The sequence below is a fragment of the Ascidiella aspersa genome, chromosome 7, assembly GCF_963924565.1.
Source record: "Ascidiella aspersa chromosome 7, kaAscAspe10.2, whole genome shotgun sequence".
Taxonomy (NCBI): Eukaryota; Metazoa; Chordata; class Ascidiacea; order Phlebobranchia; family Ascidiidae; genus Ascidiella; species Ascidiella aspersa.
In genome coordinates, this window is record NC_139453.1 from 19,008,265 (window position 1) to 19,021,884 (window position 13,620).

General features: G+C 33.0%; 1 protein-coding gene across 2 annotated transcripts; it reads right to left on the reverse strand.

Moving 5' to 3' along the window:
• Positions 1-12,357, reverse strand: LOC146138152 (pyridine nucleotide-disulfide oxidoreductase domain-containing protein 2-like). 2 transcript variants are annotated; one of them, XM_083393490.1, is made up of 14 exons: positions 12,276-12,357; positions 8,454-8,557; positions 7,970-8,137; positions 5,435-5,590; positions 4,937-5,066; positions 4,792-4,853; positions 4,484-4,581; positions 4,214-4,355; positions 3,474-3,675; positions 3,253-3,409; positions 944-1,098; positions 768-874; positions 482-602; positions 1-296 (listed from the first exon to the last, which is right to left on the reverse strand). In XM_083393490.1, exons 1-14 carry the CDS (start codon positions 12,343-12,345, stop codon positions 232-234), a joined length of 1,737 nt encoding a protein of 578 aa, XP_083249616.1. In that variant the 5' UTR covers positions 12,346-12,357; the 3' UTR covers positions 1-231. The 2 variants fall into 2 exon arrangements, 1 of the variants encoding a protein (XP_083249616.1); XR_014501401.1 differs by lacking the exon at positions 768-874.
• Between the last annotated feature and the right edge of the window lie 1,263 nt (positions 12,358-13,620).

Consider the following 13,620-nt stretch of genomic DNA (forward strand, 5'->3'; position numbering starts at 1 on the left):
TTAAAAAAATTATTAGGCAAACAATTGCATATAAACTATTATTAATTTTACTACATTTTGAAGACTAAATTGCTTTATGAGGCATCGCAAAACGTTAAAAAATACAGTAGGTTAACACAATATTGCAAAGTATAAGTGTTGTAGCAACAAGCAGTGCAATAGCATATTTAAACATTGTTCACATACAATTAATTACATTGGCATATTTAAAAAGCAATATATTCAATATTCTTATCTCTTTTTTTCAGAAACACACATTGCAGCCAGTCGACCACAAGATCCCATGACTCCTCCACCTATAAACATAAAAAAATTAGGTGCCTCATGTTTAACAGTTTAATATAACTGAATATTAAATCTGCTTAATTTTTATAGTCATTCTATGACACCCAATTTTTTTTTCAAACGTTGGCTAGTCTTTTGTTAACAATATTACCTAAATAACTATTTTAATCTAAAAACACACATTTATTTGTTTTACCTGGATGTGTTCCACTGCCACATAAAAACAGCCCATGAATTGGAGTTTCATTAGATGGCAAGACACTAGTTGGCCGAGAAATAAGAAGTTGATCAAGTGACATTGCCCCATGAAATATGTTCTATAAAAGAATTACCATTCTATTTTTAATCTATATTTAGTCAAATGAGAATCAGTATTGACCAACATATAAACTTGTAATATATTTCCAGATGTAAATAAAATAATTGGAAGGTTTTACTACCTTTTGGAAATTTAGGCTTTTTAAAATAATGTTATAGTTTACCCCCCCAGTAAGTCCAAAAATCTCCTCCAGGTCTGCAGGAGTTAGCATATCTGTTCCCACTATGCTGTTTTTAAATCCAGGGGCATATGACTCAACTGTATCAAAAACTAAAAATAAAAATTATAGGGTAAAACTATTAGATATCTAAAACAATGTACAGTAAACAAAAAACTTACTTTTGTTAACATATGATTCCTTATCAGCTGCTGTCCATGCTCTTTCAAAATTTAATTGAATTGGTGTGTACTGTGTGAATAGTGATATCACATGATGACCTTTTGGAGCAAGCGAATCATCAAGCGCACTTGGAATGCACATTTCTATCATTGGTCTAAATAGTGTCAGAGTTTTCTTTTTTTTGCTTTTTTAAGATTTGTATTTAATTTAAACTTTACTGGTCTAGATATAAATATAAAAGTGTGCAATGTAGTATAATATTGTACAAATGTATTTAACATATCTGAATTATCTTTATGTTCCCCAATATTAAATACCATGTAACATGAAAAAAATAACAGTAAGATTTGCTAAAGTTGTACGAAGCTCATCTTGCATGAAGTATGACACTTAGTTTTCTTGAATGGCCTTATGGTTAAACGCAAAGCTGAATATTTTGCAAATTAAACACATTTATCAAGTCCAGCAGAGCCCAGGGATGGGAAACCTGTTTTACCCTGTGCCAAAATCTAAACAAGTATTTTAATTATTTCAAGTGAATTGTGTAGCAAAGTAGCTAAGGGCTGATTCAGATTATTTGCTACTAGAGCAAATACAGTAAATGTTACAAAACTATGACCGAGTGTGGCGTCTCAAAAAGAGATCATGAATTATTCATCTCCAGTCAACAGAGAAAGTACTGGAGAAAATTCCCAAGCATGAAACAATCTTCGTATATAAATCTAACCAAAATTACCATTTTTTTTGTATAAAAATGTTTGCAACACTTGAATGAGACACCAAAAAGTAAAATTACTTTGTTGTTACCACACTTGTAGTTGTATGTATATTTTCAAAAAAATATTTTTCTTCTTTACATGTTAAGTAATAAATCAATAACACAAATTGGTTGGCGCATATCACGTTTGGCAAACAACACAGTATCACAAGAAGGGCCAAACAACTAAACAAGATAAATAACCCAATTTTACTGAAAAATATTTAATGAAAACAATTTCAATTCAAGTAATTTGAATCAATGACTTTAGTCAAAGTCAAGTCATTTGTCAAAAAAGCTTAAGTTGAGTCAGGTTCTGCAAACAGTCACTTAAGTTTAAATATTTTTTTTTCGACCCATTTTAACAACCCAACATTACAAACGACCCCCTCCAAAAAAAGATTCCAGCATATGTAATACGGGAACACACAATAAGACCTAAAAAGCAACAATACCTAAAGCAGAAAAAATCTATAAAACCGTAGTATTAAGACCAACGACATAATACAGCCAAACATGCAGTAATATCCAGTACAGCACAATATTAAAATCGTCTGAATAAGGCCTAAATTCATCAAAATTAGGCCTAAATTCATCAAAATTAGTCCTAAATTCATCGGAATAAGGCCTAAATCATCGGAATACGTCCTAAATTCATCAGAATAAGTCCGAAATTCATCAGAATATTGCCTAAATTTATCGGAATAAGTCCTAAATTCATCGGAAGAACGCCATCTTGGCGACAAGCTTGTTTATGCGTGGCACTGTTGTTGCCAGAGCACACCTGAGATCTGGCTCTACTTTATACCCAAATATTTATCGTGATAATAATGGCTATTGTAATGTAATAACTATTTCTTGCCACAACTTTTTGCAGTACAGTAAACACTCATTTAACTTGTGATTTCTTAGCTTGTGATTTCTGTCTTTATTGAATTTGAGGATAAACATAGCTCAATATAAATAATTGCAGCTTGAATTATAGGTTAGAGTTTTCACTTAGTTGTTTGACAAATTGCAAAAGCTGGTGTGTACAAGTTATTTAGTAAACGTAAAAGTGTGTACTGTTCCAAAAAAAGGTTGAAAAGCACTGCCGAACTTAATAGTAAGCCTACACTGTTAAAATAGTAGTCTCGAAACTTCCTGGCTGCTGCTGTTTAAACATTTACTCTCAACAACAGTCACTAATATCTGTACAGATATTGTTTATGGCAATCAATTGGCATTCTCGTAATAGTGACTGGTATTTAATTGTCATCTTCGCGACCCCTACAGAAAAGGCAAACAACCCTCCCAGGGGTCGCGATCCCCAGGTTGAAAACCACTGTTCTACATGGTATGCAAAAGACCACAAAAATACAAAAAAATAGCAACATGCAGTTTGAAAGTTGTTGGCGGGCCACCCTAATAACTAAGTAATGCAATGACTTGACTAAGTAATGAAAAAATATTTATATTTTCTAGACATATCTATTTTCATATACTGATGCCAAGGGTTACAAGACACAGCAAATTCTTTAGTTAAATCTCAAGTTGAATCCTTTGTAATACCTTTTTGATGGAAATCCATTTGTTGCATCAACATATGCTTCATGAATTAAATCACTATGTTCACAGTTCAGGTGAATGGTTCCTTTGTGCTGTTCCCCAATTTCATTATGGCTCTTGTTAGGCATGGCAGAAAAGTTAGGCAAGCAATCTACAGCCACTGCAAACAAACATGGTCCAAGCAGGTTTATTACAGGAAAAGTTGCTGAAAGTATCACACTTACCATTAATTTTTGTAACGGGAGAAGTGTAATCTATTTGTGAAATGTTCTGAAAATACTTTGTGTTGTTTCTGAGAGTCACCAAGTTATTAAATGTTACATGTGGTGTGGCATTAGAAACCACACAATCTGCTTTAATAAAGGTTTCATCTTCAAGAATAATTCCATTTACTTTTTCATCATGGATGGCAACTTCTTTAACTCCCTAAATAATTTTAATAGTTGTTGTTGCTACTTTGCTTGATATCTATGAGGCACTGTTTGTAAAAAAATTATTGTTAAATCATGTAATGAATAAGTCTTTAAAATCAATATTAGAAAGTAATTCAAAATAAACAATAATTTTAAAATATAGCATTGACATTTTATATTGATTTAAAACAAGTTGATTCACTTAACTGCTATGCAAGGCAACCTTTGTGCAATTTTTATTTATCCGTACTGAACTATGATAATATTTCATTAAAAAAAAAATTTTTTTTTTTTTTTTCTATTTTTTTTCAGATGCTAAAACTTATCTTCATCAAAATGTTTTGCACTAAAAATTACCATTTCGGAAAAAAAATACCATTTGGCCTAAATGTTACTCTCTTTTAAAGTGTAAAGTTAAGATGTATGGTTGCAAACCATGGTATATATTTATAGAATTTAGTGAAATACATTTTTATTATTGGCTGTGTATATGTGATGACATTTAAGAGGTAACTTTGAAACAAATATGTCCATATTGTGATTCTGAGTACCTTGTTAACAAATATGTCCACATTGTGATCCCGGCAACATGATGCAATGGAGTTGGATACACTACCCATTCCACCTTTTACATATGCCCATGATCCCTTTTTACCATTTGTTTCCCCAATCATATGATGAAGCAAAACATATCTAAATGCAATATTAGTTTACCTTTGCAACCTAAAAGTATTGTTAGCAAGTTAGAATAAAGTATTTTGTGCCTTGTGTACTATTGCTCCTTGGTCCCATATGACTAATTCTCTGAAATACACGCTTACCCACTTCCACCAGCTGATGGACTCAACATTGCTCCTATCACACCGTCAGTTGCTAATGTTGCTTTAAGCGGCTCTGATTCAAACCACTGATTGAGAATCTGGATAACAAAACCATATCACTAAACACGGTTGTGATTTTGCATTTGCCCGCTTGCCATTGCAAAAGCAATTAGCTCCAGGTGTGTGTTGATTGATACCAAACCGCTTGATAGTCTGACTTTGTTAAACTACAATCTTATCAGCAAAGATTAAACATCAATTATTGTGTAAATGTACCACACCTTTCTAAACACTTCTTAAACATATACCTTAGTTATTGGAGAAGTTATTAACTCATAGAAGGCTGCAGTGTCAGACCCAAGTTCCCGAACTTGCAAAACAAAGAGTTAGATTAATATTTTAAGCTTTTAAAACAAATAAGTGAAAATTAAACTAAATAAAGAAATATCTCACCTAGTTTTGCAACAGGAAGAGCCATTTTTATTGTTTTGAATAACGAGTTATTGAAAGATACCCTTTCATCCAGCAAAAAGTTTACTCCTGCAGCCATTTTTCCAATAAATTTCTCATATTCAAAAAAATTCTAAACAAACATTTAGTATATTTTACTAATATACATAATAAATTAGAATAGCTTATCTGGTAAAAAAAAAGTATATCCAACATTTTAACAACCTATACAAATCACATTCTTCAGGATGAAGGACACCAACTGCTCCTACAAACAATGGACTGTAACAACACCTGCCCTTAAATTTGTTTTCGCAATTCATTAAATGTACAAAATGTTTAAATGCCATTCACCCTGGAAAAGGCTAGTTGTATAGGTTGCTGAAACTATGGGAAACATGAAAAATGACACAAGGGGCTAGTTTTGATTAAACATTATAGGTAAAGTTTATAATAAACAAATAGTAATGTAAAAATAAAAATAAATCTTTATTTAATTGCCTTCGCATCATTAGAAGAAAATTTGCTGATTTCCTCAAATGTTTTAACTATATCATTAGAAAGTGTTAAAGAACGAGGTGGTTTGCCATGAAATGCATCCTCTAACATCGGTGTAAAGGAAGATGTATTTCTCTCAAATAATTCCAATCCGTAAGTCTAATTAAAAACATAAAATTGCTTGTTTTAATTTACCTTTTCTAGATTTAATTTTAAGAAATCACAGGGTGGGTTTGGAATTCAGGAAAAAGAAAAAACATCAATTGTCAGAGTTCAAGGATGGCAACATTGATGAACTTAAACAAACATACAAAGATGCAAAAGCCTATGATTTTGCTGCCTTGCATCAATTATAAAAGCCCCATAAATAAAAAGGAATAGTAACATGTTAATGTGAAAAAATATGTTACAAAATTTTATGTTTCAAACTGGAATAAAACTTAGACTTGAACATTTGGTTAATGAGTAGTTTGCCCAAATGGAATCGCCAGTTACTGTAACACATTTAGGGCAAGGTTTAACTATTTCTGAGGAAAATAGGCATCAAATGAGTGGCCTAGCATTACTGAAAATATCTTCGACAATCATTTTTTCTTAAACAGAAAGAAAAAAATTTAACTTTAGATTTTTAACACAAATTTTTATCTAAAAGGTACACTGGTCAACACAATTTTTCTTGCACAGGGGTTTCCAACTGATTCTAGTGTACCTTTGGCCACTGTTTCCAAATCTGTTATTAGTTATTTCTATTATTTTATTCTGTAAGTATACGTCTAAGGTAAACGATTCGCCAACTAAAACCAAATTGACGCAATTTTTTTGGCAGTTTGCACGATAAACTTACTTTAGTTGCATAATACCACATCGGCTGGTTCGAGAACAACATGTTTCTCAAACTATGACGTTACTTGTAAAGTCAAATGTAAGGATTTTTATGTACTTTTAAAAGTTTTATCCTTAAATCTATTCAGCCCAAAACCGATATTTTATGATTTCTTGTGTCGTCTGACACAAAGCTTTACAATCCAATTTCTGTAAAATTATACTACAAATGCCGTTATTTCGAGCAATATTCAAATCCTTTTATGTTTAAAGCTCATAAAGCCAATTTATTAATTTTTTATGCAAAATTTAAACTGGATTGTACATACATATTTTGCGCACAAGTTCATTTTCGTAGTAATTTTACAAGTGGGCCTTCAATAGCTCTGAAAAGAGTACTTCGGATCGCGACGAAAAAAGTTTGCCGACCACTGACTTGAATTGTACTCAATAATTTGGGTTTTGGGAGGGGTGTTGAGGGTGTGGTGAATTACATCAGGGCCTATTATACGGTTGGAAAGAAGTCAAGGTATAGGGGGTTGGCGGCCGAGTAGCCATCGGTGGTTTGTTCCATGTTAAGTTTTTTAGCAATTTCTTGGAGGTGGGCAATTTGAGTTTCGACTAGAACCAAAAGGAGAGATGGGGATGTCTAGGGCGATGGCAACTAAATCGTTTTCTGAAAAGGGTGTTAGGGTAAAGGTGTGGTTAACATGGGCAATATTGGGGGTAACATAAAAGCGACCAAGACGGGATTGGGAGTTATGGGTGATGCGGGTAAATGTTTTGGTGAAGGGGTTAAGGCACTGGTCAGCAAACTGGGGGCCGCGGCCCAAATGTGGGCCACCGAGCCATTTTTAGTGAGCCGCGAGTTACTTTTGAGTAGCTTAGTGTTATAATGTAGTTGTGGTGATAACCATACATTTATTTCCCTTTATTTTAAAAGTTTTTTAAATTGACTCTGCTTGGAAAGGCCCATGTGCCAAATGTGGTCCAGAGAGCTTGTCAAACTATATTTTTTGCGAACTTAAAATGTATGCTTTTAAAAAACATTTCGCACTTCGCGTGTATACTCTTCGTTTTATAGTATGTTTTACATTATGATATGGCATTGTTTTGGCCATCGAGGCGCCATGTAATATTTCACCTTATCAAGTATCTTGAATCCCCAACTGTTTCGTAGTGGGCCTTCAATAACACTGAAAAAAGTACTTTGGGCCTCGGCAAAAAAAGTTTGCCGACCCATGGGTTAAGGGTACTGTAGGTGTCAGTAAGCGTGGGGGTTCTAATAGGGTAAGGGGTTTGTTAAGGTGGCGGGTTTGTTGTTGTTGGGGGGTGTTTATCAAGATGAGGCTGAAGAACGCAATTAAAGTCTCCAGCCAAGATGGTGAGGTGGGGAGAGGTAACATAGGGGTAAAGGTTTTCTAAAGATTTATTGTTGGCTATAAAATTTTGTTTAATGGCTGCGGCATATATATTGGTCAAATGAATGGTATGGGTTAGAGTATTAATGTTACAAGTTATGATTCTATCGATCAGGTAAAGGGATAAGTGGGAACAAATTATGACAAAATGCCGACACCCCGGGAGGAAGATCCTACAGGGGGAGCAGAATTTTTATTTGAAAAAAAAATATTCTCTTAACTTTATTTGAAAAAACAAAACAATAGAAGACAAACTTTTGTACAGGTTCCCAAACAAAACAGCAAAAACAATTACCTTAAGATTTAGCTCTTTGATGATCTTGGGTCTCAATAAACTAAGTACATAAGAAGCTCTGGAAAATTTATATCCGGGAAAAATTTCTTCTGTAACTGCTGCTCCACCAATTAAATGTCGTTTTTCAAAAACACCAACTGACATACCAGCCTTCGCCAAATAGGCAGCCTAATTTTAATAGGAAAAAAATATTTTCACGATTCTGGAAAGGTGAAGTGGACAAAAAATATTTAGATCTGTGAAACAATTTAAATGTATCATCCAAACAAAACAGTGAACAGGAAAATACAGTATGATTTTTTACTTTTTTTAAAAGACCCTTGATTACATGTGAAGTGTGACTGTTTTTTAACCTTTACAAACTGCATTACACTTTCACTTATTTTTATCATTTTCTTTAGAACAAAACATCATATATTTATATGTAAAGTTTTGAAAACTTTCACACTGTTAGAATAACTCCTGTGTAACTGAATTGTCTTACTGCTGTCAAACCATTGTGCCCAGCTCCAATTATGGCAACATCATACTTGGATTTCATTTTGTTATTTGAAGTTATATTGCTGGAGTGTAATCTTGAATTTCGAGCTAAAAATAAAATTTGATATGAACAAAAAATACTGAAAAAACATAAAACACAGAAAGAAACCTATGTCTATTAAAAATAAATATTTGTATAGCAGTTTGTACACAAAAATGTATACTCTTATCATTATTAACATGGAGTAAAAGCAATGCAAATTCTTCACACGTTATTTCTGAACATATTATTTTATATGCATCTGCTCTATTTGATCCAAAGTCATCCCTGCAATTTAAGGATATGAAACAAAACAGTTAAACTTTAGTAATGCACAAAGTAATTTAAAGGCAATATATATTTTTTATTTATATATTTCCATTATTCAAGTGTGGATTATAAACCATTGAACACAGAGAGAAATGTTAAAGAAACAGCATTCAAGACAAGCTTAGCTTCTCTACGTTAGCTGTGAAAAATTAATTTATCAAAGATTTACCAGAAAAAAGCCACCACCCTGAAACCAAACAGAGGGTAGATAAGTGGATGTCTTTGTTTTTTACATTTATAAAGTTTGCCTAAAATTAGATCATTCAGTGAGGTATATTTTTCAAGCGACCATTACTTGCCAGTTACATACCCTTCGCCTCATCATTATTAAATATGAATTAAATGTTATTTGGCTGGTAGCTATCATGTAATGTCATATGAAGAGATTTTTCTATATTTAAATACTGTTTAAAACAAAATAGTTATGGTGTTACTCAAGCCAAGCTTGCATCAAGTGTAGTTAGAAACAACCCCAATATCAAGTGTAGTTAGAAACAACCTAAATGTTAAGGAATAGTATTGCAGGACTGGTTGAAGTAATATTATATTTTTTGCAGCATGTACTTATGACAGATCACTGATTACCATGTACAATTGGAATACAAAGCTATTATGTTTATTAAACAAATATAAAAATATAAAAATCCATTAAAAAGTATAAAATTTATAAAAAGTATATTGTTATAGATATTTTTATAGATATTCCCTGATATTTTTATTATATCTTGGTTTATTTTTCATTTTATTGCAATTGTACAAATGTAATAATAATGTTTTTATTTATTTTTTTGTCCACAAAATGTATATTACAATCGTCCCCAATATCTTGTTTTTAGACTGATAACTATTTTTTAGGTTTTAAGAGCCAACACTCAATAACGGTAACTAAACCTGAGATTAGGGATGTTCAAAGTAGAATCCCAAGGTATTCTAGAATAATAGGTTTCGAATCTAGAATAACGAATCCAGAATAGCGAATCCTAGTATAATTTTATTAAATTATTGAGCCTCGATTTTGTTTGGGGAAGGGATTAATCTTAATCTACCTTACAGGGCCCAAAACCACACAGCAATAAATCGCCCAAACAATTTGCTAACATGTGTACATTATAATAAAAAAAACTCCCATATGTTTAACATTCTTAATAACTGTCATTTGAAGCAGTTGTGTAAACTGTAATATGTCCACTGTACAGGTTGTTTCTTAAAAATGTCAAACATATGGGAGTCCAGGTTGTTGTAAAACTTATATTTTTGCCTATAGTGAGTACAATGCAACACAGAACTCTTTAGCAATTCGGTCCTGTTTTTTAAAGCATTGTTGGGTCTTAGTGCTTCTTTTTTGACTAACATTAACTGTTATGCAGTCAGTTAATGTACTGCAAAGGATACAAAGTTGCTATTGGCATAACGAATACTTGAGAATTACGCTGTGCATAACGGCATAACCTCGCTGAATATTGGCCTAAAGTTAACCTTAAGTAACCCTATAGCGCATTCTGTGGATGGCCAGCACGTTTTACAATGTAATATTACTTTTGCAACTTAACGCATTTAGGGAAATAGCGAACTCCGCACCTGGCATTGCACGTCAGTCGCTCGCCCAATAACGCTTGATTGACACTTAATTATTAGACGAACGCTATCGCGAGACGCGAAGTAATTGGTCGCCCGAAAAAACGCTGACACTGCACTACGAGGCTACGATTAAAGCAAGCACTGCAAATTGGTCACCGCAGCGACAGGCCAACTTACCACACGCGTTTGTACAATTAGGCGCAACAATCGGCCATAAAACATTAAATTATATTGTTTCCAATTACCCGAAATAAATGGCAGAATTGGATTCGAATCCCATTTGGATTTGAATCCAAGGATTCGATATTCTACTTTGAACATCCCTACCTGAGATACAGTAATAACTTTAATATAATGAAATATAATGCAAATCAAGTTAAGTCTATCTACATATTTAATTATACAACTCTTGTTTTAGACTTGAGCTTTGAACAAAGTTAACCAAATCTACGTTAAACCAGTAAGCCATAAAAATAATTTCATAATAAAATATCGAAAGACCAAATGTACTGACATCAATCTTTTGATTCGAGTGGCAGTTTAGGCAATAATATCAGTAAACAGATATAGCTATCCAATGCTAATTATAAGTACCACCCCAACCCCTATTATTTATTATATCATAATTTCATTGTCTTTTTTTCAGTCAGAATAAGTTTTAGATATAAGTAATCCCAGAAAATGACAAAATGCAATCTTTTAGTAAGCAACACTATTAACATTCATCAAAATTTATGATTGTGTCTAAATTGGTGTAAATTTAACTTATGTGAATAAAGGAATTTTAGTTGGTCAACAGCTTAATTTTTGTTTTGTTTTCTGATTAAAACTAGTGGTTCTTAAATGCCAAACCACGTAAAATTTTTACTGTTCGTTAAAGTGTTTTCTTTTTTTGTGTAATTCCAAACTATGTTTTATGGCAAACTTAAAACAAACAGCATTACAATAAAGTTGTTAAGGTTCGTGCAAATTTCATTTGCTATTTCAATATATTAAGTCCACTTTTGGAGATGCTGTTTAGCACAAAATATTTTCCATATACTAAATCAGTGCTCTTCAACCTTTTTTTGGTTTGGTGAACCTCTAAAGTTGTTGTGACAAACTCATGCACCCTGTATACTCAAAGTAAACTGAGGTAAAATACAATATGAAAAACCATTAGGCCTATGCACATCACTATTTTATTATGTCAATTAAACCAAGCGGAGATGCCGAATTTTGCACACTGGTGAGAGTTCGATTATGGCTGCAGGCTGCTTGCGAGTACTATTGCATGTGATAAAACAGCATTCAAACAAACTTCAGAAGATAGCAAAGATAGGCCTACTATTTTAACATTTCAAAAAAATACAGAGGTTCATTTATACATCAGTTGGCACCTTTTTTTCTAATATCCTAAATGTCAAATATTAATGGTTCATTAAAAGTTTGTGATGCACCCTCGTATACCTTTTCGTACTGGTGCCCCATATTTAGGCTGCTTTGGTCACCTGCTTCATGCTTTAACTTATAACGATCCAGTGGCTCTATTTGGATTAAGCTGAAAACTTTAAACAGGCTTTTGTGGACAATTTAAACTTAAAAAAGAATTAATAATTCGAGATAAAGAACTGAATTAAAGTACTCAATAAGAAACTTGTGGCACTCTAACTTGAAGTTAAAAGCCATGCAGACTTATAATGACACATCTTGCAGTGTTTTTATTATTTCAAAGCTGCTTCTTGGTTATGGTGAGGTCCGCAGTTTACTAAATTTACACAAAGCTTTATTGTTAAATTACTACTAAAGATTAATGTATTAAATTTAGCAAAATTGTAAGAAAATTTATTTACCTATATTGTCCCAAAACATTAACACATCAAAACAACAAACACTTACCATGTTTAAGATGATTTGTGCAATTCAAAACTCGAAAACAATGTTTCAGATCAGCCTGAATGCTAAACATGTTTGAAAATTCTATGCTAAAGGATTTAAACAACCAAAGAAGTTTAATCTTGTATTAGATTAATTTGTATTCAGGGAGTTCTGTATAGTTTTCTCTAATGGGTATACAGTACAACAATAACAATGTTGTTGCAAATCAATATTTATTGTATAAAATACATAGGACCAATAATGATATAGGAAAATCATGCTTCTGGTGTAACCTATTTTAAAACAAGAATCTGATAGCCAGCTTAAATATAGTGTTCACATAGTGCAACAAATCTTGATGTTGCTTTAGCCAAAGTCATTTTTGTTCATGGTCTTATGACCTTGGTTGATATAGGGATTAATCTAACCCACTTACAATCGAATTCAGTGTTAAAGTTTACCAATGCTCTGCCAAAGCTAACCTGGGACGTCTTCATACCAGGGCTGCGGAGTCAGAGTCGGACTTGGGACTCAACGGAGTTGGGTTGTTTTGCTGGAGTCGGACTCGAGTAAGACTGCGTAAAACTACCCAAGTCCTGAGTCCGACGTGCGCTTGCGCAGTATCAAATTTTAAAACTGTTAAGGCGACTAAATGTAAGTTGTAAAAGTGTAATAAATAGCAAATGGTGAAATATTTTTAAACCATGTAATGTGGGTGGATCAATTATGACACCAATATGAGTGGATTGCAGAAAAAAGTTGTGTAAATGGGCAAAATACAGGCTGTAGAGTCAGAGCTGGACTCAGGACGCGACAAAATCTTACATTTGGCAGGAGTCGGACTCAGGTTGTTTTTAACCGACTCCGTAGCCCTGCTTCATACCCCACATATTTTCAAGTTTTCTAGTATGAAAGAAACGTTTTGTTTTCTCCTAGGTAGTGGACTAATATATTGGTCTCTTTTGGTGATTCCTACCACAAATAGCCGTACTGGTAAGCTTTGGCAGAGCATGAAACTTTTGCACTGTATGAAACCTATGCACTGGGAGTAGGGTTGCGGAAAAATTCCCGGGATTTCCCCCGAATTACTGATCCCGAATCCCGGGAAATTTTTTTTATAATCCCGGGTATTCGGCAACATAGCAAAACTTTAAAAAAAATTGTCGTTTTTGAGTAATATAAAGAAAAAAATAGTACCAACCATGTTAAAGTCGTTGCTTGAGTTGCTCTATTCGCGCTTAACAGCGGAAAAACTTAATTAAATTTATTCTACCAATAAAAATGCATGCGCTTTTTTTTAAATAAAAACCATTAAGGGTCCTGACTTGTTTTAATACGAGATGGTCTTGTAAGATTGCAGAAGCAA

Coding starts and splice junctions, on each gene's coding strand:
- LOC146138152 (XM_083393490.1), bottom strand. CDS start 12,345: ATGTTTAGCATTCAGGCTGATCTGAAACATTGTTTTCGAGTTTTGAAT. Junction 5,067..5,434: donor TTTCTTCTAATGATGCGAAG/GCAATTAAATAA, acceptor ATGTTTGTTTAG/AATTTTTTTGAATATGAGAA. Junction 4,582..4,791: donor TAACTTCTCCAATAACTAAG/GTATATGTTTAA, acceptor TTTGTTATCCAG/ATTCTCAATCAGTGGTTTGA.